This window comes from Onychomys torridus, chromosome 5 (genome assembly GCF_903995425.1).
Source record: "Onychomys torridus chromosome 5, mOncTor1.1, whole genome shotgun sequence".
In the NCBI taxonomy this organism is placed as follows: domain Eukaryota; kingdom Metazoa; phylum Chordata; class Mammalia; order Rodentia; family Cricetidae; genus Onychomys; species Onychomys torridus.
This window is the reverse complement of record NC_050447.1, coordinates 123,004,722-123,032,549: the sequence shown is the minus strand read 5'-3', so window position 1 is coordinate 123,032,549 and position 27,828 is coordinate 123,004,722. Positions and strand designations below refer to the sequence as shown.

Genomic DNA, 27,828 nt, shown 5'->3' with positions numbered 1-27,828 from the left:
AAATCATTTGAAGTCTAGGTTTTGAGGTAGTTGAAATGTAAGAGGCTGAAGAGATGGCTCAGTGGTTAAGAACACTGGCAGCTCTTCCAAAAGGACCCAAGTTTAGTTCTCAGCACCTACATGGTAGCTCATAACTGTCTATATCTCCAGTTCCATGGAATCCAGTGCCTTCTTCTAGTCCCAGGCAAGCAAGTGGTGCTTATACACATGTGAATAAAACACCCATACACATAAAATATTAAAACAAATTAGTTTTTTAAAGAAAAAAAAAGTATGTATGCTTCTGATTTGGGGGGAGACAAATGGTACCAAAGCACATATATTTTATTTAAAACTAATATTTTAATAATGTTTCCTTATTTTCAAATTTTACTTAATTCATATTGAATATCAGTTAAATAAACACATGAAAGTACTGTTAAGTTTTGTCGTTTCTCTGAGTTATCCAGTCTGCATATTTGAAGAGACAAGTTGGAGGAGACAAATTGGTAGAGAATTGATTGGCATCCATACTTTTCCAAAGGGACATCCTGAAATACTTCTAGTTGAAGTAAGGACACTATGCAACTTAACAGTTGCTGTGTTCTTAAAAGCTTATATAGCTGATCATAAAAATGCACATTATACATTTTATATAAGCAATCATTACACTTTACAAAGTTTTATAACCAGATAATTAAAAAAGAAAGTCATGTGTTGTACCTCCAAAACTAACTCTAATGAATATTACCTGTTGTGTTGAAAGTGAATACTTGAAGTTTTATGAGTCTGGAATTTCTATATGATTTTTGTCAAATTATATATATTTCAACATTATTATAAATAACCCAGTACTATCCAAGTTATTAAGAAGATACTGAAAATGTGTGTAGTCTTCATATTGCTGTTCTTGCCAGCTTTGTTTTTCTAATAGCAAAGGAAGGGCACAAAGATTACTAAGTCAAGCATTCTGTTTACAGTACAGTTCTGCTTACTACACTTGATAATGAAGAGTTAAATACTGAATACCTATCTTTTTATTTCTGAGAAAAGAATGTTTAAGCAACAGATTTACACAGAACCATTCATGTGCAAAGGGACACTGCAATAGATGTTTATTCTGAGTATCAATAGTTGGGCAAAATTCTGTTGAAATTTTTTGTCATTGACCATATGGAAAAGAGTTTTGCTTATGTGAATCATACTACCATTATTAGTACATTTCAAGTATTCCGAATGTATAAATTTTTGATTTTTATATTCAGTGGATATCATTAATTACTATTTTCCAACATTCCCAAGCTGAACGCTCATTCTGCCAAGAACACAACGAAATGTTGCAGGTTGTATTTCCCAGTACTTCACTGGGTTGTTGAATAAACTTATTGCACTGTATAATGATTTCTTCATCTTTGGCACTGTCGGACAGAAGTCATTCACCCCAACTTTTGTAATTGAATTATAATGAAGGAAGATTATCTGTTGTGGAGGAAAAAAAGAATGAATTTTAAATGCGCAGTAAATGTGAAAGCAATGTGTTTTATTAATAGTTAGGTTTTAGAAGGGTTGCTAAATCTTGAAAATGGGACCTCATGCGTGCTAGAGAAATATTCTACCACCAAGCTGCATTTCCAGTCCTTATTATTATTTTTATTTGAGACAAAATCTTGCTACATTACAAAATTGGCCTTAAACTTTTGATCTTCTGGCCTCAGCCTCCTGACTAGTACATGGGATTACAGGTATGAACCACTATTCTTGGATATGGTCAGCATTTGTTTATGATTTATAGCTTTATTTATCTGTTTACTTTTTTGTTATTATTGTTTGTGTTTTTGTTTTTTAAGACAAGATTTCTCTGTGTAGTCCTTGCTAACCTGACTCACTCTGTAGACCAGGCTGTCCTCTGCCTCTGGAATGCTGGGATTAAAGGTGTGTATCACTACTGCCTGGCTTCATCTGTTTCCTTTACATTGATATGAAAGTATTTTCTCATAAGATATATTCATTTATAGATGTTGACTACTTGTCATACCAAGTCAAATTTAGGTATGCAAGTGTTTGGGGGAGGACTTTGTCACATAGAACTTGTGACACCATCCAGAAAATACTGTCTGGTCATTTTAGCTACATTGCTCTTTCCTTCTACTTCCCCCACCTCATACCTGTAGTCACTACCATGCCATATTAAATGCCTTTTACTGGCAATGCTAGAATATTTATTCCTATTACCTATAGAATCTTCTTTCATTTGCCAAGATTAAGCTGAACCTGTTAATGAAAAACCTGGACAGACATTGTCTAAAACATCTATGTTTGGTCTTAACTCTCTTCTGTTCTATCAGTCTTGGGATACTGTGAAAGATTATTTCCTCTTCATTTCTCCCACTGCTCAGTATCATAGCAAGGTATTATTTATAGCAGTAAGCTCAATAAGAATAAACCAAACTAGATGTAGATTTGTTTAATTTGCTGATTATTTATTATCCATTTGGGACTTGTAGTTTTTTTCTATGTTAAAAATTTTTCCACTATGAAATGCTAACAAAAGTAGCATGTAAGAAGTAAATAGATGAAAAACCAAGATATCCAGGTTGTAGTGCAGAGTTGCAGGTGTGGAAATTGGGATGGGGATAGAGCTTGGCTTGAGAAAAACCAGGCTGTGCTCTTGGCTGCAGAAGTCCAGATCTACACATAGTCCATTCTTTAGTGGCTCCAGAGTGCAGTGAACAAAACTTGTTTAAAGATAGGAAAAAGTCTAGGCATGGCGGTATATGCATGTAAAATTGGCATTCAAGAGGTTGAATGAAGAAGGAGGATTATGGGTTTTAAAAATGTCTATACTGCATAGTGAGTTTGAGAGCAACCTGGACTACATAATAAGATCCTGTCTCAATAGGAACAACAGAAACAAAAATTTAGTACAAGTAGTAATCAATTCTTAGTTTCTTTTCTTTTGCTACTTGAGAGAAAAGCCTGTGCACAGTAGAGAAAGGCCTTGAGGAAACAGATGGACGTGAAATAGGAATTTTATTTTATTTGTTTTGGTTTTTGTTTTTTAAGACGAGTTTCTCTGTGTATCCTGGCTGCCCTAGAATTTACACTGTAGACCAGGCTGGCCTCGAACTCACAGTCATCCACCTGCCCCTGCCTCCCAAGTGCTGGGATTAAAGGCATGCACCACCACCACCCAGATGAAATAGGGATTTTTTTTTTGTTTTAATCTGAGGGCCATAGATAAGAATTAGGGAAACTAAAAGCTCTAGAATTTTGTGTAAAATATTCTCTTCACTTTTGGTGACTTCTGTCAGCAGATGACAAAATGTGAGCTTCTTAGAGAGTGTGAGGATGCTGAGAATTGAATCTATTGCTTCACACATTGTATATAAGCACTCTACCACTGAACTACATCTGTGGTCCTATATGAACTTCTTATGCTCTGTAGGAGTTTGAATAAGAATGGTCCCCATAGGCTCAAATGTTTCAATAATTGGCCCCTCGTTGGTGCAACTGTTAGGGAAGATTAGGAGATATGGCTTTGTTGTAGGAGGTGTATTACTGAGAGAGGACTCCCACCATTCCCAGTGTACTCTGCCTCCTGCTTGTGGATCAGAATGTGAGCTCTGAGCTGCTGCTGTTCCAGCCACCTGTTGCCATAGCTTCACTCTACCATTATAGACTCTAACAGATGGCACCATTAGCCCACTTAACTCTTTCTTTTATAAGTTGTCCTGTACATGGTATCTTATTACAGCAATAAAAAGAAAACTAATACATGCTCCAAATAGTGATTTTTCAGCTAATTTCATTTTCTGGTGTGAATGTTTAAAACTGAATACCCACTTCAAACCTATCACCCAGATCCTAATCCACTTGCTTTGCCTTGTGGAATGTTTATAGAACAAAAGGAACAGATGATTGTGCTTAGTGTCCTGACTTGAGAAACTTCAACAACTTGATGTTTGCTTGGTGAGCAGCTTATTACAGTGACCTCAGCAGTCTGAGTTAGGTGGAAGTATAGATAGATGGAGAGGGTCCTATTCTTCCTGAGTGGTATCTTTCTGAGAAAGTCTTCTCCTCACACTCTCCTACCCATATCATTGGAGTCTTTGTGTTCAAAGTTTTCTTGTTACTCACTGGATCTTTGCTTCAGATACACTAGTATGTTCTACACGACTAAAATGCCCATATCTACCAAACACAAGTAGAATGTTTTACCTGGAGGTATTTCAATTCTTGTATTCCTGAAGGGATTTTTTTTAGTTTATTGTGTTCCAAGTGTATCTCTCTCACACGTGGTATATTAGCAAAACTTCCATTTTCAATATCTGTGATCCTGTTGTTTCCAAGACCCAGCCTATAGGTGATATAAAATGTTATAGTGGTTAGATTTAATAAGAGTTTGCTGAAACCCCTACAACCCTATATATGAGCCTATTAGCATAGGCAGCCATAACAATGGGTCTCTCCTTGTTTTCTCTTTACATTCTTGAGTAGGATCCCTGTACATTATCTAAAACCTCTTTAATGTATTCGTCATATATGCTATCACGTTTCAGTGAAGATTTTGGGAACTTTTACCTTTGTAGTTCTTTGTATCGTTTAAAATCTTCAAGTTCCACAGTTGAAATTTTATTGAAATCTAAATGAAGCTCCAGTAAGGTCGGTGGTAGGCCTAAGAAGAAAATAAGTGTGTTAGATGAAGTAAGGCCAAGCCTCAGTGACTGTTTGCCAAGGTTCCAGTTGTGGAATTAGGTATTTCAAGTGCATCCTGTTAAAAACTCTTTCATTAAGCCAGTGGTGGTGGTGCACACCTTTAATCCCAGCACTTGGGAGGCAGAGGCAGGTGGATCTCAGTGAGTTCAGCCTTGTCTACAAAGTGAATTTCAGGATACCCAAGGCTACACAGAGAAACCTTATCTCAAAAAATCATATCAAGGACTGAGATTCTAGCTAAGCACCAGGCCCAGGGTTTGATCCTTAGATTTTTAGTATTAACAATTAATATACAACTCTACACACACACACACACACACACACCCCTTGAATAACATTCTTTTATTTCCTTCCCTTTCTATTGATTGTTTTGAGAGACTGATTTGGTTGAGATGTTCATCCTTTGGATTTCACTGGCAGCTTTCAGGTGTTACTGTTTATCAGGACCCTGCCTCTTCGTTTCTGTGACTTGCCCCTCAGATCCAGAGACTCAATCAGATGGGATGGGTCATCCTTCATTTGATGCTTTAGGCGTTGATAGTTGTTGCCTTGGTCTGTTCTTTACTAAAATTGGAATTGCTGATTGAGATGGTATCCACCTAGGATCCTCAGGTTGACCACAAATTCCTGGTTGCAAGACAGAGGCCTACCTTAGCTTCTGAAATGGCTAGCACTGCATGTACATCGTTGTACTTGACTTTGGTGGCTTTATTATATCGTCTTTCATTTTGCTAGCTGGAAGTGTTTTCTCAAAAATTTTGTGACTGTTTATTTACTTGGTAACATTTTTTACAGAAAAAGCAGCAGGCAAGTTTGATTCTTTCAGGAAAATTCATAGAATGCCAAGAGGTTACCTGTTAGGTCATTTGCTTCTTAACATCATCAGTAAACAAGATTTTACTCTTTTGCATTGTTTAGTCCATTGTAGCACTTACTCTTTAAGTTAGTAATAGTTATTTTATATAAGAAATGCAGCTTCAGTGCCCCTGCACATGGCAGGTGACCTGTGACCATCCGTTCTTGTTCTTTTCACACTTGCATACCCAGAGCCTACCCCTCTGCATTTGTAGCTGGTATGAAAGGAGCTGACTAGAGAACTCAAGCAAACCTCATTGTGGTAGTCGTATTTCAATGTGCTATTTGTCAACCTATGATTCTAGTTACCTTGCTGGAAAAACTTTCCATTTGTAACTTTAGCTGAAACATTTCCTTCCCATATTAATGTTAGAAAATGTTGAATGAAATTGAATTATCTTTTCATTATCAGTAGACTTTATGGCTAAATTTGTTTTTGATTCCAGAATTTAATTTGAATTTAAAAGTAAACTAGAATAAAATAATTATTCTTCTAAACTGACAGGATTCTAATTTCTTGAATTTTGTTTGACTTTAATTATATTTATGCAATAACTGTATGTTACTTTCAGTTATATGACAAAGGGTCTGTCACCAAAGAATTAATATTCTCATGGAATTATTAGATAATGCCCTGTATCAGCCTGTTCTGGAGTGGACTGTAGGAAGCTGGAGAAGAGCAAACTCAGTAGGGAGCTTAATGAACTTAAGGGGCCATTGTCCTTAGGACATGAGGAAGGTAGGTGACCAGAGAGCAGAATGGGGCCAGCTTCTAAGACAGGCCCAAGCAGAGGAAATGCCAAGATGTGAATCTAGCAAAAGCCCCTCTGCTGCTGACAAAAAAAAAAAATAAATAAAGTATTAACATGCTTTTGGATAGCAATATCTATTCGTACCTCAAACTGCTCCCCCACCCACATGGGATTATGCAGTAGAATTTCCCACACAAACAGGAACGAAGACACATTTCTACTTTACTCCTGTTAACTCTTCCTGGTAAGAGTTCCGGGATGGCTGCAAGTTACTTTATGACAGAAGTTTGACGTGCCGACTGCCACATTCTAGTAAAGAACTTTGCCTTCAAGAAATGGTTTATTAGAGCCACAGAGATAGTGACAGAATAGTTGTGTCAGTTGAGACATTTGATTCTGGTTTGTTTGTGAAGATATAATTTCTTAAGCTCTGAAATAATATTGAAAATTAAATTATGCTTTGATATTTGAAGGAAATTGTAATTAGGGTATATGCAGTATAGGAAAGAATGGCTACACCCACTGATATCACCCATCTTGTCAGGTGGGCTGGCAGGATTCATCAAATCCTCCTTTGTCCCTTCCCTTTGCCTTCACTTCTTTCCTCGCTCTGCTTTCCCTGTACCAGCTTGCAATCAAGAAAGGAAATGTGGCCCACTGATATCACCCATCTTGTCAGGTGGGCTGGCAGGATTCATCAAATCCTCCTTTGTCCCTTCCCTTTGCCTTCACTTCTTTCCTCGCTCTGCTTTCCCTGTACCAGCTTGCAATCAAGAAAGGAAATGTGGCCTTTAATCCCAGCACCTGGGAGGCAGAGCCAGGCGTATCTCTGTGAGTTCAAGGTTAGCCTGGTCTACAGAGAGAGATCCAGAACAGGCACCAAAACTACACGGAGAAACCCTATGGTGGGGGAGGGGACAGGATAATTTGCTGTTTTTACTAGTAGATAGTGAAATTACTGTTGAAAATTGAAAAATGTTATTAATATGAGATTTTTTTTTGATCCAGTTAGTCATCAACACAGAGAAGAAGCCTTTGTTGGAGATGAGGAAAGCAAAAGGGTGAGCCTGAGTTCCAAGAAAAGCAGTCAATCTTACCCAGCTAATTATCAGGTAGCAAGTTTGGATGTAAGTTATCTAGGACAGTGAAGGAGCATTTTTCCTGGGAGTGCCTGCTTGAGATCCCATTAATCTGGACTGATGATGTAAGGCTCCTTCTAGTACGGTTGTTGTCATAGACTGTCTCAGATACTGTCTCCAAGCCTTTCTGCGTATTAGCACATTAATCTCCACCATACCCCTGGGAAGATGTCACAGAGCACTTTGTCATATATCCTTCTTTTCAAAGCCAGTGCCGCCCCCATTTGGCCTTACAGTCTCTGTCCACCTCAGCTGCAGCAGCACAGCTAAGGATAAGGGTCTGGCCCCATTCAGCATGCTCTGCTTTTTACTCTACAGAATTCTCTATCTCTATAGAACTGTGGATTGACAGGTTTATATGAATAAATGTCAGGAAAGAGAAGGAAAATATGAAGCTCATTGCTTTTTGATGTTTATTCTTACTAGGGGAAAAGATTATGTTTTAATGTTATTGAAAAGATTACTACATATGGTTCTCTGTATGTGAAAAAGGACTAAATGTCATACTCCTCTGGTCAGATACTGGCACTGGGGTTTCTGATTGTTTTAGATAATATATGGTAATACCATATAACAACGTATACTCATTTAAAAGATGGTACCTTTTAAAATGCCATATTTTAAGTAAAACAAATACAAACCTTTTGGGATTGAGGTTAGTTTTGCCTCAGCAATCCTGATATGGAATACTGTCACTCCTTCAAATGCTCCTGGTTCTATCCCATTGTTGTCAAGAGGGTTTGCACTCATTTCTGTGAAAGAAATGACGTAATTCAGCACACATTTGTTATCATGGAAACTCACAACACGGAGGGACATATCTGAAGAATATTGGAGAAGTGTTTCTTGCTCATTCATGCTCATTTCTACTCAGTATACCTCCTTCTGTATACTCTTCTTTCTGTCAACCTCAGAAAAACACTGCTTTGAATTTTGTGAACTGGAATATACAACAAGTTCTTTTTTTGTTTTTATTTCTTTGTTTTGAACTATTAAATAGCATTACTTTCCAATATGCCATGAGCATGATGATTTGGTTGGTTTATAGCAATATTGCAACAGGGGAAAAAAACACCCTTTATATAATTCAGGGTATTTGTGTTTTCTATTTTGTTGTTTCCTAAACTGTGTACATGTGCAGAGGCTCATGGAGGCCAGAGGTTAGCCCTGGATGTCATTCCTAAGATGCTATCCACTTTTTTCCCATGGCGTTTTAAATGGACTTAAATTAATTGCATATAACTGTTTGTTGAGATAGATTTTTTTTGCCAAGTAAGCTAGGCTATCTGGCCACTGAGCCATAGGTATCTGCCCATCTCTGCTTCCCCAATCCTGGGATTACAAGTTATATACTACCATGCCTAACTTTAATGTGGATTCTGGGAATCAAACTCAGGTTCTCAGATTTGTGCAGCAAGCACTTTACTTCTTGAGCTATCTCCCTAGCCTAGCCCTACCCCTTAATTTTTAAAAAATCATTTGTCATTTATAAATTGATTAGTAGAAATTTAACTTAGAAGTTATAAGTGCTAGGTACTTGGTTAGATTAAGAGAATATGTGGACATGGACTTTGCTTAGGTATTTGAATGACTGTTGCAGGCAGGTGGCATAGTTACATGGTAAACATTACAAATAAAATAGTGAGACTTAAATTTTATAATAAAATATACATCTCAATAATCTAAAACATAACCAAAATTAGGTTTATATTCCAAGTAATAAAAAATTTAAGTGTGTACATTATAATTGAGTAATTTATATTATACATTAAAATACTGTGTTTAAATTTAATAGCATAGGTTTTATTAATTAAGGTTTCGTTCCCAAAAGCAGAGCAAAGTATGTCATGAGATTCTTGAAAAAGAAAGAGAGCATCACAAAACTTTCCTTTGTGTCCTATAAGTTTTCACACTTTAAATTAAATAGTTTGCCAGGTGGTGGTGGCGCACACCTTTAATCCCAGCACTCGGGAGGCAGAGGCAGGCGGATCTTTGTGAGTTCAAGGCCAGCCTGGTCTACAGAGCAAGATCTACAAAGCTACACAGAGAAACCCTGTCTCAAAAAAAACCAAAAAAATAAAAATAAAAATAAATAAATAAAACAAACTGGTTTATAAATGGCTTAATAGAGTCAAAGATTAATTTTTGAAATTACTTTGAAAATTAATAGTATAAATTTGGATGTTAATTACAATTTCAGGATGTCCTTTTCATTGGGAAAACTTACCCAAAACATGTAAAGCATTCATTCCTTTGAACGTGTCCTTTTGTATTTTCTTAACTTTATTATCATGAATTCTGAGTTCTGCTAATGATTTGGGAAGGTTAAGTGGAATTTCGCTTAGCTGATTGTGGGATAAATACAGCCTTCTCAACTTCTTTGTGGTTAGAAAGGTTTTTGGATGAATCTTTGTTAGCTTGTTGTTGTTCAGAATCAGAGCCTAGATAAAGCATAGAAAGACAGTTTAAGGCAGATGTTCTCAACATGTGGTTGTGACCCCTCTGGGGGGTGTGGAATGATCCTTTCACAAAAGTTGCCTAAGACCATTGGAAAATACAGATATTTACATTATGATTCTAACAGTAGCAAAATTAGTTATGAAGTAGCAATGAAAATAATTTTATGATTGGAGGTTACTACAACATGAGGAACTGCATTAAAGGGTGGCAGCATTAGGAAGGTTGAAAACCACTGGTTTATGGGAATGGATTGATTTACTGGTATTCTATAATAACTAGTCATCATTATAATTTCTTCCATTTATATATTAGCTAAAGATATCTGTTATAATTTCAGCTTTCAGAATATTGAGTTAGAACAGTACAATGTTTTAATGTCTGGTGCTAGTTAGATACAATCTCATCTTTATAAACTTTGAATTAGTTGTTAATACATTCGTAGTAACCATTCACATGGCAAGATAATATACTTCTATTTTTTCCCTCTGCTATATTGAGCAGAAAGAACTTAGGATGTTTACCAACAATGGTGGCAGGTTTCTTAGCATCTTTAGGACTTTTTGTCCCTCTATTAATGTGGTTCTATCAAGTAGCAGCTTGAGATTTATTTCTTTTATAAACTTTACCTTTACTTTGTTTTTCTTTTTGTTTCTAGACAGAGTCAATATGGCTTACTGGGATTACTCAGAGTGTTTCTCCTTAGCACATACACTCTTGGCTACACAGCAAACTCCTTCAAGAGCGTGTTTACTTATTTTACTCTCTGGCCTCTGTGTCTCTTAAAGCAACCTCTTTCCTGACAAACCATGCTGTTTAAGGTTTCATCTAAGAAAGATTGATCCTAGAAAAGGGGAAACTGTTTCTCACTGCTGTCTAGCAAAAATAGGCTCCTTTCTGGATAAATGATAACAGCTAAGGGTGTATTTCCCTTTAGTTAGTAGGAAAATGGGGTAGGGAGGTGGCTTTAACAACTTAGTGGATCACAAAGCTGGCTTACAACTTTTACTTGACCCCATGAGGTTAAATCTAGCTTTCCTCTGAGTAGTACAGTACAGGGCACAATGAAGGAAAGTGACTTGCCTGGTGTCACCCTTTAAGTGAAGTCAGAGCTGCCTTGCCTGATGAGTATATACCTCAATAAGATCTTGCCATAATGCTCAGGACTTATGCCTTTTGTCATTTATCCATTTGTCTTCTGTTTAAGACATGCAATTGTTAGATTATTGGAATTACATAAAAGGAATGATGAATAATAAAACTAGGGTAAAAGCTTGTCTTCAACTTTTGTTCAGCTCTGTCAAATGCTGAATGACATAATGCCTGGCATGATGGGCTGGTAGAATAACCCAAGGTCAACTGTACTCAGTGTTGGCTTTTACACAAAGAACTGGCTGTCCTGCAGCCCAGATACATCACTAACAAACAATGTAGAAGAAAATGTAGTGTGCAGTCACTGTTTGTAACAGCAGAGAGAGAAGTGAGTGGGGAGGCCTGAGGGTGTTGAGGGTGCCAGTTGCTCTGTGTGTTATCTTTTCCATGAGAATACTAACTAGCACCAAACAGGCAGCTTGAAATAGAACAGAGATTCCTAGAATGTCTAAAACATTTTGATTTCTCTTTTAAGGCAAGAAATAGATATTATGATTAAACTTTAAAAATTATGCAGCATCCCCCTACTTCAAGAATAAAGCACCTACTTGTGAAAGTGCTTTAGCCTGTAGCTATGACAAGCACTTCTTGTTACTTCTTTTTGGGAAAGGAGAAAGGAGAAGCACTGAAGCCCAGGAGTTTGAGGCCAGCTTGGGCAACATAGTGAAACCTCTCTTATAAAAAGAAAAACAACAAAACCGTCAAACGAGCCAGGCGGTGGTAGTGCGCACTTTAATCCCAGCACTTGAGAGACAGAAGCAGGCAGATCTCTGTAGTTCAAGGCCAACCTGGGCTACAGAGTGAGTTCCAGAACAGCCAAGGCTAAACAGAGAAGCCATGTCTTAAAAAAAAGAAAAACAAAAACAAAAAACCGGGGTTGGGGATTTAGCTCAGTGGTAGAGTGCTTGCCTAGCAACCACAAGGCCCTGGGTTCGATACTCAGCTAATCCCCAGGGGAGTCTTGGCCCTGGAGGAGATGAGAATGGAGGGGAGGGGTAAGGGGAAGGTGGGAGTGGGAGGGGGAGGACAGGGGAACCCATGGCTGATGTGTAAAATTAAAACACAAATATAATAATAAAAAATAAATAAGTAGGTAAGTAAATAAATAAATAAATAAACAAACAAACAAACTCCTCCTGAAATTGAAAATGATTTAGCCAGGCAGTGGTGGTGGTGCACACCTCCTCTAATCCCAGCACTCGGGAGGCAGAGCCAGGCAGATGTCTGTGAGTTCAAGGCCAGCCTGGTCTACAGAGTGAGTTCCAGGACAGCCAGGACTGTTTCACAGAGAAACCCTGTCTCAAAAAAGAAAAACCAAAAAAAAAAAAGTGATTTATATTAGCACATTTGGTTAGTCTACTCACACTAGCCTGGCAGTAATACTGATAAACAGGTGAGGAAATCCCTATCTTTGAGTAGCAGCTTACATGTATTTGTTCATTTAATCTTATAAATCGTTCTACAAAATCCATGCCAAAATTATACCTTTCTTACTGCTGAGGAAGGTGAGGCCGCTTCCTCCATTGTTATTTAGGTGATAGAGGCAAGAGCTGTGTTCAGGTTCACCCACAACAGAGCAGCCACCCTTAACACAGCACAATATAGAAACTGACTTTAAAAATACTGAAAAAGAGGCCTAGGAATTTCCCAATGTCTTTTAGTGCATCATTTCCCAATTAAAAAAAAAAAAAAATGAAAGTTCATGTAGACTGAGTTCATGAAATACTCCTAAAATATAACAAAATTATTCTAACTGATTTGAAACTTTTATGGTTTTGATATCAAATATAACATTAGTTGTTCTGTGGTTACGTAAATTAAATGTAGTTTAACAGGTGGTAGAAGCATTCATAGATTATATATATTTCCACACTCTCTTTTTAGATTACATATGTATACATGCACATCCTCTCCAATCTCTGGTGATAGAGTAATGGCCTCTCTTTTCTCCAACTTTCTGTAATATCAAGTTAGTGGGATTGGCTAGGTGGATCTTCGGTAGAATCCATTGTGTTATTGCTGACTGTCTTAATATTTGAGTAAATCCTAGTATGGAAACTGCATTTTATATGGCAAACCTACACTTTCTTCTTAACTTAAAGATTAAAAAAAAAAAAAATGAGCAGTCAATAGTCCAGCTGCCAAGCAGCACAGCACTTAAACCTGAGCTTTTACAGGGTGGATCTAATCTCTAGGCTCTGGGTACAGCCTTGCCAGTAATCCCTTTGTGTCCCTCTAATATGATGAGTATATGTGAGATGACAGGGAGGCAGGGTGACCTCACATCTCCCAGATACAGAATCTGTGCTATTCTTGGCTACTGTTAGATACAGATAGGCCTATATGCAAGGTCTAGTACAGTTATAAATTCTCTTCTCCTCTTAGTATTTTCCCTTCCCTAAAGATGCCAGGCTGTATGTTTATTTTCTTTAGCACAGCCTGGGAGTATAGAGACATGGCCTGGAAGCGGTAGTCCTAGTCCACCATACAGACAGTATAAAGCTAGAGCTGTTCATCTGCATGCCTGGCCTCAGCTCAGCAAGACAGGCAGCACTGACAGGAGCTGTGGGGCCTCCACAGCTGTGCAGCGCCAAATCGGACTCTCCATCCAAACCTCACCCCAGAGTAAGTCAGAAAGCCAGCAGTCTTCCATGGTTCTAATTCCTAGGAATGTTAGGACATTAAAATATTAATTATATTTACTAATATATGAAAATGAAAATCTTTTCCTTTTACAAAGATCAAGGAAAGATAACATGCATGAATATATTAGCCACCTAAATAAATACATTCTGTGTGCTACTATTGGAGAACGATAGTGAAATCTGAAGTCAGTGGCTTTGGATGAAGAGTTCTTATATACCATGTTGACTATTGGTATAGTATAGCATTTTTGTTTGTTTTGAAACGGTCTCCTTGTGTACCTCTGGCTGGCCTGAGATCTACCTGCTGCTGCCTCTCTTGTTGCTGGGATCAAAGGCCACCAAGCCCTGGTAATAATTCTTCGCTTACTCCTTTTAGTGGCTAGTGAGCATTATCATCTGACTAGATTACGATCTCATTTCAACTCTTAGCCCAGTTACCTTTTACCTGACTGTTATTCTGTAAGCATCAAATGAATTAAGCCATAGTGTTTACTCAGCTGAATACAAGATTTTTGCATAGCAAAGTAAGAGGTTTTTACACTGATGCAGTATAAGTAAGTAGTCATTTCAACAGTGATAAGGATTTTTACTAAGTACTTGAAAATATGAGCATATAATCTTACATAAAGTGAAGTGAGTCCTCTAAAATCATTTTCTTTAATTTCCTTAATTTTATTATTTTGAAGGTCAACCATTCGAGTATCAAATGGAATGTTGCTTGGGACAGAGGTCAAACCTGAAAAATAAACAAACATGTTACAGATGATAGCTGTTCGTGCTAAAGATGAGATCAGTAATACAGTAGAGATGTGCATTTTTAAAATTCATGGTGATCGGCCGGGCGGCAGTGGCACACACCTTTAATCCCAGCACTCGGGAGGCACAGGCAGGCGGATCTCTGAGAGTTTGAGGCCAGCCTGGTCTACAGAGTGAGATCTAAGACAGGCACCAAAACTACCCAGAGAAACCCTGTCTCGAAAAACAGGAAAAAAAAATTCATGGTGATCAATAACATAGCACTTAGTACTTGTAAAAAATGACAAATAACATTTTGAAAGTCTTAAGACCTTCTCAAGTAACTTTTTTTTATTTTTACAGAGTATCTATCTGTCTTGAACCTGTCTGGTTCCAAGATGAAATACATGGTAGTAGGCTATGCTTGGCTTTGTTAAAAGATCATAGGCAACAGACACATAGTTTATACAGTATACTTGGGCTGAAAATAATAGCTTTTTTGTGCAGATTTGCTGGTTAGTGAGAAACTGGAGCATAAGGGTCTTGACAATTTTTTAAGAAGAACCAAAATGAAATTGGTTGAGATAGTACACACCTTTAATCCCAGCACTCGGGAGACTGAGGTAGGTAGATCTCTGTGAGTTCTAGGCCACCCTGGTCTACAGAGTGGGACCCTGTCCAAAAAACAAAATAAAACAAAGAAAAAAGAAGCCCAATGTGTACAAAGTTATGATTAGAAAAATAGATACGCTATATTATTTTCATGTTAACAAAAATTTAATACTCTTTTACCATTAATAGTGAATTCCTCTAACTGGCTATAAGTCTTGTTTACAGATCCTACAAATATCCTGATTAGCATGTAGATTTGAGCTATAACTTATTTCATTCATCACCCCCGATATTAAAGAACAAAGTGACTTAGCTTCCATCACTTTTCTACCCTTGAGCCTTTAGTCTCCATTCTTCTTTGAGGAACAACAGCTACCTCTGTCATCTCAGAAGAAAGTTGAGGTGCACACTTTTAAATTCTTTTGGAGATTATAATTATACAATTCCCCTTTTCCGTTTCCTCCCTTCACGCCTTCCAATGATCTCCCCCTTGCTCTCTTTCAAATTTATGTCTTTTCTTTAATTATATTGTATGTATTCCTAAATATATAAATACAACCTGCTCAGTTCATATAATGTTGACCTATATGTATGTCTTTTTAGCTGACCACTTGGTTTTTAGTATTTTAGAGGTAGGGACAAAAAGGCTCAAATTCAAGAGTATTTTTTGGCTACATAACCAGTTTGAGGCCATGGTAGGCTATATAAATATTGTCTCAAAAGAAGGAAGAGGAGAAGAGAGGATAGAAGAGGAGAGGAGAGGGATGGAGGAAGGGAACAGAACCAGCCCAAGAGAGAAGCCATGTTGGCTATAACTGATATGGGTGACTAGAGCATGCCATGCCACCTTGTACCCTTAGTGCTAGCTATGGATAGACAGGATTTTGTATTTGCCCTTCTGGGTTTTTTATCTTGCTTTCGTCTAGTCTTTTCATGCTATTTCCTTCTTTCTTCCTTTCTTTCTTTCTTCCTTCCTTCCTTTCTTTCTTTCTTCTTCTTTTTTTTTTTGGGGGGGGGGGAGTTTGAGACATGGTTTCTCTGTGTAGTTTTGCTCCTTTCCTGGAACTAACTCTGTAGCCCAGGTGAGCTTCGAACTCACAGAGATCCACCTGCCTCTGCCTCCCGAGTGCTGGGATTAAGGGCATGTACCACCATTGCCCCGTTCTTGCTATTTCTTGTCCCCCTTTTTGTTTTATTTTGGTTTTTTGTTTTGTTTTGTTTTGTTGAGACTGGGTTTCACTGTGTAACAATCCTGGCTGTCCTGAAACTTACTCAGTAGACCAGGCTGGCCTTGAACTCACAGAGATCCGTCTGCCTCTGTCTCCCATGTTCTGGGATTAAGGGCTTGCACCCCCACTGCCCGGCTGCCCCTTTCTTCTGTCATGGGAATGTATACTGTGTGCCTCAGTATCTTGGAATTGTTTGATTTCTTTTCTGTTTTCAGGGACTCACAGCTGAGAGTCTTATGAGACCTTAAACTTGGGCTTTTGAGCATATTTGAATTGTTAAGACTGTGAGAGTCTTTGAGATGAATGTAGTTTGCATTATAAGATGGGCATGAGCCTTTTAAAGACCAGGGATACAATATTAGGTCTAAAGGGATGTGTTCAGATGTCAAGTTGATATGTACATCTAACTTGAAACTAATTAGTCTTGATTATCAACTTGATTAGATTATGAAGTGTACCTCTGGCTGTGTCTGAGGGCAGTTTTAGCTAGGGTTCTCAAGGGGGACAACCCACCCTGAATGTGGGTGGCACTCTCCCTAGACTGGTATGAAACCGAATAAGAGGGGAAAGCAGAAAGACAGCTACTAAGGCTTTCATTCTGTCTCTGTCTCTCTCCTTACTTTGCTTTCTCTCTACTTAGCCCTGGCTTCCCCACTCCTTTTTCCCTGTCTCCTGTCATTCCTCTCCTGTCTTGGTTGCCGATATGTGAGCTGCAGTGTGCAGCCACCCAAAATTAATGGTTCCTTTAAGTTACTTTGTTGCAGCAACAGAACAACACAGTGGAGTTACTTAGCAAGAATGATAAATTTCAAATAGACCTTACTTCAATCACTTCTTTCTAGGAAGTTCTAAACCCAAATTATTCATAACAAACAGAACTTTGCATTTAAGATATCTAAAGATTTCATGAAATCTACATGGCCCATGTTATCATTCTGGTTGGGCACTGTATTTTGTTACTGTAGGATTTTGCTGCCAATTAAGTGTAGAATTGATCTTTTTGACATTTTGAGTTGAATTACAGTGAAGGAAATTAACAATGAAGTGCTTAGATTTGAGAAAAGAAAGAAATCCTTTCTATGTAAGATGCCTCTTTTGGGGGGCGCGTGCGTGCGTGCGTGTGTGTTGAGACAAGGTTTCTCTTTGTAGCACTGGCTGTCATGGAGCTCACTTTGTAGACCAGGCTAGCCTGAAGCTTCCCACTTACTCAGGGTCCCAGAATCTGAGCTTGCTTTACCCAGCAGTGCTGCATAGGGAGACTGTTTGACCATGGGCATGGTTACCAGGTGTTTGGAAAGTTCTACACCTGGCTGTGTGGTATGCTTTGATCTAGCAAGGAGGAGGTTTTGGCATTGTTATTAAAAAGAACCTTTTGAAGAGGCAGAAGGGACCTTGGGTTTTGATTCAGGTCCTCCCAAAGATATCCTGTGTTTCTGTCTTTCTCCTCTTCGTATCTTTTTATCTAAAAGTTTTTTATCCCTCTCTTCTCATAGGAACGCTTTTAAAAGGTGGGAGCTGGTGTGTGTGAGTGTGTGTGTGTGTGTGTGTGTGTGTGTGTGTGTGTGTGTGTGTGTGTGTTGGGGAAGGGAAGGAGTTGAGACAAAGTTTCTCTGTATAGCCCTGGCTGTTCTGGAACTTACTTTGTAGACCAGGTCACCCTGGAACTCACAGAGATCCTCCTGCCTCTACCTTCCAAGTGCTGAGATTAAACACAAGCTCCACCACCACCCAGCCACTTTTCTTCTTTTTATTCTGAATTTTTAAATAAGTGTAGATATGCTTTGCAGTCTGCTGGAGTCTCCAACTGAACATTTCTGCTTGTTTTGTAGTTCTGGAATCAAAACTGGGGTAGTGAGCAGGTAATCTACCTCTGCCTCATTTTTGTTGTTTCTTATATGAGGGTCTCTGTTTCACCTAAGCTGGCTTCAAACTCAGTCCTCCTGTTTTGGATTCCTAAAAGTGTGGACTGAAAGCCCGGGCTACCACACTCACCTTCTACCTATAAATAAACCATTTTATGGTGACTAATACAGTTTTGAAAGTTCAGTAACTACTTTTTTTTTTATCCTTTTAACCTTTTCAGAATAACAGTATTCTTCAAAATAAAGTTGCCCCCTGTCCTTACCTAGGTCAGAACAGTGGACAACTCGAGAGTAGCACTGGCACCCAAATGGACATGTTGGGAACAGGTCGAAAGGGAAAAAGGGGTTCGCCGGCTCCTTTGTTGGAAAAAGAGAATTGTCATCGTCGCTGTCATCGTCGCTGTCCGCCATATCCTTCAGCATCATATTCTTCAGTGCTGTGTGTGAAGGGCTAAAGGAGGGTTTGGCGGAGCACACGGCCAAAAGCAACAGCATCATATACTCCTTCATGCTGTCCTGTGTCCAAGTAGACATGGAGTGTTAGAGTTTCAGCAGATGCAAATTCTTTTATATACATTTCTGGTGTTGGCAACAGTATGACAAAATGACCTTCTTACCTATTACTATGTGCTGTAGGATTCAATACATAAAACTTTTTTGAAAGCAATTCAGCATAAGCTTTTAGAGGGAGCTTCAATAATTCTATTTATTTAAACAGCTGCATCTGTCCATGGATGGTGCATGTTCATCTTGGAAATACCTAAAACTCTGGAACAAGGGTTGGGGATTTAGCTCAGTGGTAGAGTGCTTGCCTAGCAAGCACAAGGCCCTGGGTTTGAGCCTCAGCTCAAAAAAAAAAAAAAACCTCTGGAACAAATTGTACTAGGAAATTCAGGCTTGACCTCATGATGCTTTGAAATTCAGTGAAAGAAGTTAAAATGAGGTACTTAGATTTGAGAAGAGAAATAGCCTCTGAATAATATTTTTTTAAGATTTATTTATTTATTATGTATACAGAAGAGGGTGCCAGATCTCATTACAGATGGTTGTGAGCCACCATGTGGGTGCTGGGAATTGAACTCAGGACCTCTGGAAGAGCAGTCAGTGCTCTTAACCTCTAAGCCATCTCTCCAGCCCCTTTTGTTTTATTTTTATTCTGAATTTTTAAAATAGTCTCATCTCAAGAAATAATTCTGAAATGCGTAATAGAATTTTTTATAATAGAAAAAATTAAAGAGTTCTGTTGGTTACAGGAAAATAATGAGTATATTTATCAAATGAACTATATTTTAACCTACAAAATGTTTCCAAAGATACTTTAAATATAGATTCCTTTCTGTGAAATAAGAAAGCAAATATTTAACAATCCATAGTTAGTCTACCTCTAAATAAAAAAAACAGCTAGTCTAAATAAATCTAGTCAGTTATAAACTACAGTGGTAGAACTGTGGATAAAGTGCCTTCGTTTTTTCCAAATACAGTTTGACATATCCCAAGCTGGCCTGGAACTCACTAAGTAGCCAAAGATGACCTTGAACTCCTAATTCTCCTGCCTCCACCTCCCACGTGCCAGGAATCAGGGTTGTACTGCTAGACCTGGTTATGTGATGCTGGGCATCAAACTTAGGGTTTGCTTTCCACTGGACATCCCCAGCCTGGGTGACGTTTGTCTTCTTTTCCTTTAATATTATAAGCAGTAAATATTTCTTTTATAATTAGAAGAGTAAATTAAAATGATCATGACTAACTATTCTCAGCACCCTTCCATTGCTAGTATCTGTACCGTTTTCATCTGGTTGAATAGTTGTCTCTGGTAGATGCTATGTTGTTTTTAGGTGTGTGGGAGGGAGGGAGGAAGGGAGGGAGGGAGGGAGGGAGGGAGGGAGGGAGGGATAAAGCTTATACAAAACTGGAATGTATAAATAAGAACCTTCAGAGCATAAATTCTTTGCCATCTGATGTTTAATATTTCCTTGCATAGATTTACTTATCACACTGAGGGAGTTATTCTTGTTATTTTGTGGTTTGAAACAGGGGTCTCCCTATAGCCCAGGTTGGCCTCAAACTCCCTGTAGGTGATTATTCTGCCTCAGTCCCCAATATTGAGATTACAGGCATCTACCACTACCTATGAAATATGTACATTCTTAGACATTTTCAAAGGTTAAAAACATAATGAAATATTGATGGGTGGCACACGCCTTTAATCCCAGCACTTGGGCGGCAGAGCCAGGTGGATCTCTGCAAGTTCAAGGCCAGCCTGGGCTACAGAGTGAGTTCCAGGACAGGCTCGAAAGCTACACAGAGAAACCCTGTCTCAAAAAAAAGGTAAAAAAAAAAAAAAACATAATGTAATATAGGTGTATCCCAGTGATACCCATTACAAAAACAAGTCTTAACATGAATATATATATACATATATATTCACATTCATATTTTTTTCATTTTCAAGAGCAAGGGACTCTATAGAAGGTCTTTCAGCTTCAATCACTTAACGGTTGCTGGGTCTTCACTGCGTGTCAACAGTGACTCAGTAAGAGAATTCCAGTCAGTCATATCTGGCTCAGTTTCAGAATTCATGGTCCTTGAGTCAGCTGTTTACTGTGTCCCAGAACCCAGAAATCAACCTCAACATCTCCGTTGTTTACCTTTTCCTGAAATTAAAGATTAGATATGGAGCTGGAGAGATGATGTAGTCAGGAAAGTGTTTGTTGTGCAAGCATGAGGACCTGAGTTTGAGCCAGACGTGGCAGTACCTGCTTGAAATCCCAGCACTAAAGAAATGGATAGCTGCCAGACGGAGGTGGTGCACACTTTTAATCCCAGCACTCGGGAGGCAGAGGCAGGCGGATCTTCGTGGGAGTTTGAGGCCAGCCTGGTCTACAGAGTGAGATCCAGGAAAGGCACAAAGCTACACAGAGAAACCCTGTCTCAAACAACTAAAAAGAAAAAAAAAAAGAAAGAAAAGAAAAAAAGAAATGGATAGGTGGATCCCTGTGGCTCACTGGCCAGCCAACCTAGACTAATCAGTGAGTTCCAGACCAACAAGTGACCCTGACTCAAAGCAAGGTAGATGGTGCCTGAGCAACTATCCTTGTTCTCTGTTCTCTGTGCTCAAGTAAACACACACACACACACACACACACACACACACACACACACACACACACACACACAAATGCGCACGCACAAACGCATGAAGTGATTGTGTGATAAGGCTTATAAAATCCACAGTGGGGGGCATTGTGCTGGCAAGAAGGGCCTAGGAGCTTCTATTGGACAAGATCACCTGTTTTTGCAACTGTTGGCCTGTTTGTTACTGTGAAATCTCCTTCTTGGATCTCTTCTAGAAACCCTTACATAGGGTTGTGGTGACTATCATTTTCAGAATTATTTTGTTCTTGTCCCTACTTCTCATCTACTTTCCTACCTTTGACCTCTTACAGTGTTTGCTTTGGTTATTTGAGACAGGGTTTCACTGCATAACTCTGGCCTAAAACTTGCTATGTAGACCAGGTTGTCCTTGAATTTAGGGCATTTCTCCTGCCTCTGCTTCTGCCTCTGGAATGCTGTGTTTACAGGTGTGAGTCACCACATCTGGTTCCATTATGTCTTTTTTCCTCACACCTTTTTGTAGTTCTCCAATTCCTTAGTGTTAATGTCAACTTAGACTCGTCTCCAAAACACTTTTTCTCTAGAAATTTAACTTTTAGTCTTTAGCTGACTTGAAGCTTGTCACTGTCTCTTACTTTTTCAGGGGTTTTTGTTATTGTTGATATTGTTGTTTCTTGGTTTTTTTTTTTTTTTTTTTTGAGACATTCTTATATATCTGCAGGCTGACCTTCGATTCTCTATGTAACTGAGGATGACCTTGAACAGCTAGTGTACCTGTCTCCATCTCCTAAGGGCTGGGATTACAGGTATGCTCTACCAAGCACTGTTTATACTGTGCTGGAGATTGAACCAGGGCTTCATGAATACTAAGCAAGCAATCTACCAAATGAACTACATCACCAGCCCCTTTTGTTTGTCTTTTTGAGCATCCTTACATTGGAGCTCTGTCTTCCAGATGCATAGATACTCTCAACTTTAGTAATTGGAAGCTTACAATTACAGTGCCATTTGAAGTCCTGTCTTTGGCCTAGCCTAGTTTGAAGTTGCCAGAGTTAATAATTCAAGTGAACATCTCTTTTTTAAAATTTTTTTTATTTGTTTGTTGTATTAGTTAGGAGTTTTTGGGGGGAGGGTTGTGTTTGTTTGCTTTGGTGGGATATTTTTGTTTTGTTTTTTTGTTTTTGTTTTTGTTTTGAGACAGGGCCTCATGTAGTCCTAACTGCTGTGTAGACCAAGCTGGCTAGTATATAGGGATAGGCCTGCCTCTGCCTGGTGGGTGCTAGGATTAAAGGCATGCATTACCCCACCCAGTCACTGGGCATTTCTTAAGCATTTATGTGTTCCAAGCATGATGTTAGGTCACTTAATGAGTAAGGTAGGACATATCTCCCTCCCATTCCTCTCCTCACATTTTCTACTCATCAAAAATATAACTAACCCCCCCCCCAGCTGAGGACCGAACCCAGGGCCTTGCGCTTGCTAGGCAAGCACTCTACCACTGAGCTAAATCCCCAACCCATAACTAAAACTCTTAATCAAATACTCTTACTAAATATGACACTGAAGCACATAACTATAATTTCAGTATTTTGGAGTCTGAGGCAAGATCATGAGTTTGAAGCCAGCCTAGGCTATATTGGGAATACTAAGACAGCTTGAGCTACATAGTAGGAACCTGTTGAAAACAACAATACCAAAAAGAGATTTCTTGAATGTTAAATGATTTGATAGCAGTGAGAGAACGCTGGCTGTGGAGATTGCTGAGCAAATCAAGTGCTTCCTGTGCAACTACGTAGAACTGAGTGATGATATCCTTAGCCCACACTTGAAAACTGGGTGTGTTGGCACATACCTACAACCCCAGTGCTCAGTGTGAATGGGGGAGAACACAGGTGGATCCCAGGGACTCCCTGGATAGCCAGTCTAGTAGAAATGGTGATCTCCAGGTTAAGTAAGAGACCCTGTCTAAAAAATGAGGTGAAGAGCAACACCTGATGTTGATATCTGGCCTACATTCTTACCTGCTTGGCTGAGCACACCTGTTCACAGACATATACAAGCATATATCACACACACTGTTTCTCTAAATAAATAAATTAACCAAGTTTAAATTAGTGACATTCTTCAGTGTTTTTCTCCTCTTAATAATCCTCCATTACTTTTGAAACCAATAGAGCATTGAAAAAGATTGAAATGAGTATAAAGCCATATAAATGGAATAGACTGACACCTTTTCTTCTCACAAATAGTTTTTTATTGTTGTTGTTACATTTAACATAGTAAAAAAGATTGGTATTTTGTTTGTTTGTTTGTTTGCTCTGTTGTTGAGACAGATTTTCTGTATAACTCAGTCTGGCCTCAAACTTGTGATCCTCTTGAGCTCTGAGATTATAGTCATGTGTCACCATGCCCGGAGTTAAAATATTTGAAATACCAGTCTGACAATAAAAATCCTTGCTCTAATCCTAAACATATACCTTGCCTTTTCTACCCCTTCTCTAGTATTCAGCTGACAGCTTAAGTGACACAATTATCCATACATATTCTTCTTATTCATTGGTCTCTCCCAGAAGACAAAGAAAAAAACACCTATCTGGGAAATGGTTTTGGAATTCACCATGTTTTAAGGTCCTAGCCCCATTTTCTAGATTATAGAAAATGAAAATTGGGGTTTATTAAGTTGGCTGATTGTTCTTGTTTAAGTCTTTTAGTGTAAAATCTGAATTACATGGGCTTTAGCTTCCATATGGAAGCAAAAACTATTTTAACATTAAGGTATTTGAAATATAGAACTAAAAGAACTGTGGAAAAATTTAAAGTCTATATAACAAGAGGAGAGTGTTAGCGTAGCAGAGTGGATGCCAAGAACACATCTTGATTTTCCATGTGGCCTGGCAGCAGAGTTGAGGGCTGGATGCATTTGTATGTGTTCCACATGCTGGTCACAGAGATTCCTTAGGCAACTTGCCTCAATGAGCTCAAAAGAAATTCCCCCAATGCTGAGTGCAGGTTCAAGCTGAGGAATGATGGGGTATGAGAATTGGATGTAGAGATAATGGAGTAAGGAGAAGGCACAGGGTATGGTACCAGGAAGCAGATTAATGATGGATTTGCTTCTCTTCCACATCCTGTCTCAGGTTCACGAAGCATCAGCTGGAGTCCCTCCTTTTCTGACCTCTTTCTTAGAATGGTAATATTTCATGGCAGCCTCTTGGCCTTTCTCATAACTGAAGAAGATGGAAGTATGAATTGAGACTTCTGCCTGCCAGTTTCAGCATTATCTGTCACAGTGGAGGAGTCTTGCCCTTGGTAACTAGTGGAAGCAACCAGCTCCTAAATGGCAGTTTATCTTTCTCCTGGTGAGAGTTACAGATCTGTATATTCATAGCCTATCACCTCAATGAAACTACATCTTTGTGGGGGTTCCAGAACAGCCTGGACAACCATGCTACATGAATAATGCCAATGAAAGCACTCCTAGGGAACACACCACTTTTAGATCTTTGGCAGTGGCCAAAGTGCTTACCTATGGCTATTAGAAAATCTTTATGTTGATGACAGAATAGACTTCTTTATAGTTCTCTATGTTAGTTCTATCTTCTGCTAGCTACTTTTAAAAATACATATCTTTCTATGTTCTTTTATCTCAGTTGCTTGTAAAGAAAACAGAGGCCAATCTTGGTACCCTGAGGAATTGCCCCCTGATGTTACTGGGTCTCTGCTATAGATTTGAGGAGGCCATGAGAAGATCCTAAACCTCTGTTGGTTGATCTGCACAACTGTTTACCACTCAATAATATTCGCAATAAATAAGAGGTAGCACTGCAGTGCCTTTTATTATTCGGAAAGAATATGTGAAATGTTATTTTATTATTTCTTATTTAAAGTGGTATGGATTTGTTTTGAGCTTGTTAAAACAAAGTCAAGTTTATTAGTTTTGGCAGCATTTAGACTGTGCTATTTTTAAAAACTTAAAAATATTTGTATCTCGTTCTCAGGAAGATTCAATATTCTACTGATTTAGACCAGTTTTGCCAGTGTTTCTACTCATGAAAAGTTTTGGAGTTTGGTCTCAAGTTCTAGTCTTAATAAGAAGACTCTTGGGAATACTATCCCAGTGCTCCTACTGTTACTAATAAATCAGAACCATTTAGAGCTGAGAGAGAGCTCTAGACATCACTCCCAGGAACTCTGAGAGAGGAAATTTAGGCTTTGGGCTTCCAGAACTCCCTGGAGGCAGCAGAGCTCAGGCAACTTCCTCACCCCTCTCTTCTAAAGCTTCCAACAATGCTCCAGGCAGATTTTCACCCCTCAAAGTCACTTCTAAACAGTGAACCAACTTTCCCCTGAAACAGACAAGGTGAGATTTGACCAGGCTCTCAGACTTGATAATAACAGTAGAAATGTAGCAGAGAAATGCAGAGGCTTCCTATTTACCACTTAACTGTCTGCAAACTTGAAATGGAAATCTTATCTAAGTGAAATGCTGTTTCTTCTTGCTACCTTATTAGGTAAATAAGTCGCTATATTTTTAAATCCCATGTTTAAAAGTCAACTTGACAACTGGGCTTGAATATTTCAGTTTACAGATATGTTACATGCTCCAGGATATAAATGTGGCGTAACATGTCCCGTGTATCTCAGAGATTATACAGACTACATGCAGGTATAATCAAAGCATAGCCTTATCCTGGAATAACTTAAAATCCAAGCATGCAATGGGAAACTTATTCACAGCACTGTTTGTTCATAGACACCAATACTTTTTAAAGCAACACTTTTAATTAATTTTACCTTGAAAATATATATGGCATTCTGATTAAAGAATTGGCTATTTTTCTTTCCTTAGGTACCATTTTTTTTTTTTATCAGCTCTACTCAGAACCCTAATTGCTGTTTTAAAAGAAAACATTCCTGTCTCTCTACTTTCCTAAAATTTCCTGCAGTGCTTGTAAAGTTAGTCTGTTTTGTCTCAAGCTTCAGGTCAGTATCATGATACTCATTTTTAATGTAGTGGTTAGTTGTAACAGGAGGCTGCATCGCTTCCATTCTTTCCACTATTACACTATAGTGCTCCCTGCCAAAACCAAACGAAAAACAGCAGCTCGGGTACTTGCACATGAGCTGAGCTGAGGCTTCTACTCTGACTCCCCACACCCCCTTCTTTTTCTTTCTTTCTTTTTTCCTTCTTTTCTTCCTACCTTAACACAGTGATTCTTGGTTGGATTACAAGAAAAATAAAATAATAAAGCACACTATTTTTAGAGCAATAGATAAGACACACAGAAACCCCTCAGGTTCTTTGTGACTCAGTCTTTATAACATGTGGTCACTGTTTTCATGGCTGCCACACCTCTGAATACATTAGCATGAAAGAATACTATGTTCTGTTTAGATTGTTGGGAGAAGAGTGTGAGAGCATTCTGTAATTTTTTAAACAAGAGATATAATAAGAAGTGTACTTTGTAAAGTACAAAGGAAATCTTGGTGTTATTCTAAGTATGAGCTTTATAAAAAGAAGTCTAATTTTTCCTATAGAATATAGACCTGGTTAAACTATTATCGGTAGGTATTCCTTCTTGAAATTATCTTGATTTCTGTTATAATTGCCCAGTACTATTTCATTGTACAATAGAAAAGACATTTATTATTGAATAATTCATGCATTAAAAAAACAGTATCATAGGTTTATATAGTGAAAGACTTTCATTTAATATATCTGATATACTCAAATTTCATTAACATTAATTATTAAAGATTATTGTTCTCATAAAAGATGGTGTAAGATGTTTACTTTTCAAGATCAGTCATGATAACAGTTATGATAAAGCATTAGTGACAGTTTTTTACTGCTTTTTAAAAACACATAGTATTTAAAATAAATTTATTATAAGACATAAAACTAAAGTAATTTTAGTTACAAAATTTAGAGCTTTTTTTTAATAATACTTATTCGAAGGAACTATACAATTATGGTTTAAATTTTACCATATAATTGACAAATATTTATTAATGCTTCCTTAATATTAACAATAAAATAACTGTATACTGGTACATATAATGCAGACACGAACACATACCTTGTCAGGAAAGAGAAGATTTCTTCAAAGTAGTTATCCACCCTGTACTACTTAGCTACAATGTAAGTCCTCAAGACTTTTTAAGAAGAAAAGATGAAGTGTTACAATTAAAAGAAAAGGAAAAGAATTAGCCTGCCTAACACAGCCTGTGGTGTGGCTGCGTCCTGGGTGATACTGGAATAAACTGCTTCCACAGATTAGTCCATGTTAGTACTGAAGAGCAAGATTAAAACTTGTTACTGCTCATATGTTTTCCATCACTGTTTGTATTGTAGCCAAAACTCTAGCTAAACTCTAGACGTCTACTGGAAGATTTGGAAGTTAAAAAAAAAAAAAAAAGAGTTTAATAATCATGGCAACTGGCCATTGAAGCTGTAGTCAGTCACTCTAGAAATACCTGATTTGAAAATACTTTATGAAATTCTAACATGAATGAATACCTATAAATTAGTTTCAAAAATCACTCATCATTTATAGGCTAACAAAACATTTATCAGTCTT

General features: G+C 38.1%; 2 protein-coding genes across 2 annotated transcripts in view; one reads left to right on the top strand and one right to left on the bottom strand.

Moving 5' to 3' along the window:
- Positions 1-27,828, top strand: part of LOC118584055 (centromere protein P) — a 195,340-nt gene that overhangs the window by 86,483 nt on the left and 81,029 nt on the right. The gene's annotated exons all lie outside the window — the stretch shown is intronic.
- Aspn (asporin) lies at positions 334-27,591 on the bottom strand. The gene is made up of 8 exons (XM_036187996.1): positions 27,328-27,591; positions 18,397-18,649; positions 14,319-14,431; positions 9,669-9,882; positions 8,083-8,193; positions 4,561-4,654; positions 4,198-4,336; positions 334-1,458 (listed from the first exon to the last, which is right to left on the bottom strand). The coding sequence occupies exons 2-8, from the start codon at positions 18,641-18,643 to the stop codon at positions 1,261-1,263; spliced, it is 1,116 nt and encodes a 371-aa protein (XP_036043889.1). The 5' UTR covers positions 18,644-18,649; positions 27,328-27,591; the 3' UTR covers positions 334-1,260.

What these genes read in the sequence shown, in the direction of transcription:
- Aspn (XM_036187996.1), bottom strand. Translation starts at nt 18,643, where the DNA reads ATGAAGGAGTATATGATGCTGTTGCTTTTGGCCGTGTGCTCCGCCAAA. An exon ending in TGTCCACTGTTCTGACCTAG is followed by an intron (nt 14,432 to 18,396) that starts GTAAGGACAGGG and finishes TTTATTTTTCAG; the next exon opens with GTTTGACCTCTGTCCCAAGC. An exon ending in GAATGCTTTACATGTTTTGG is followed by an intron (nt 8,194 to 9,668) that starts GTAAGTTTTCCC and finishes TTTCTTTCACAG; the next exon opens with AAATGAGTGCAAACCCTCTT.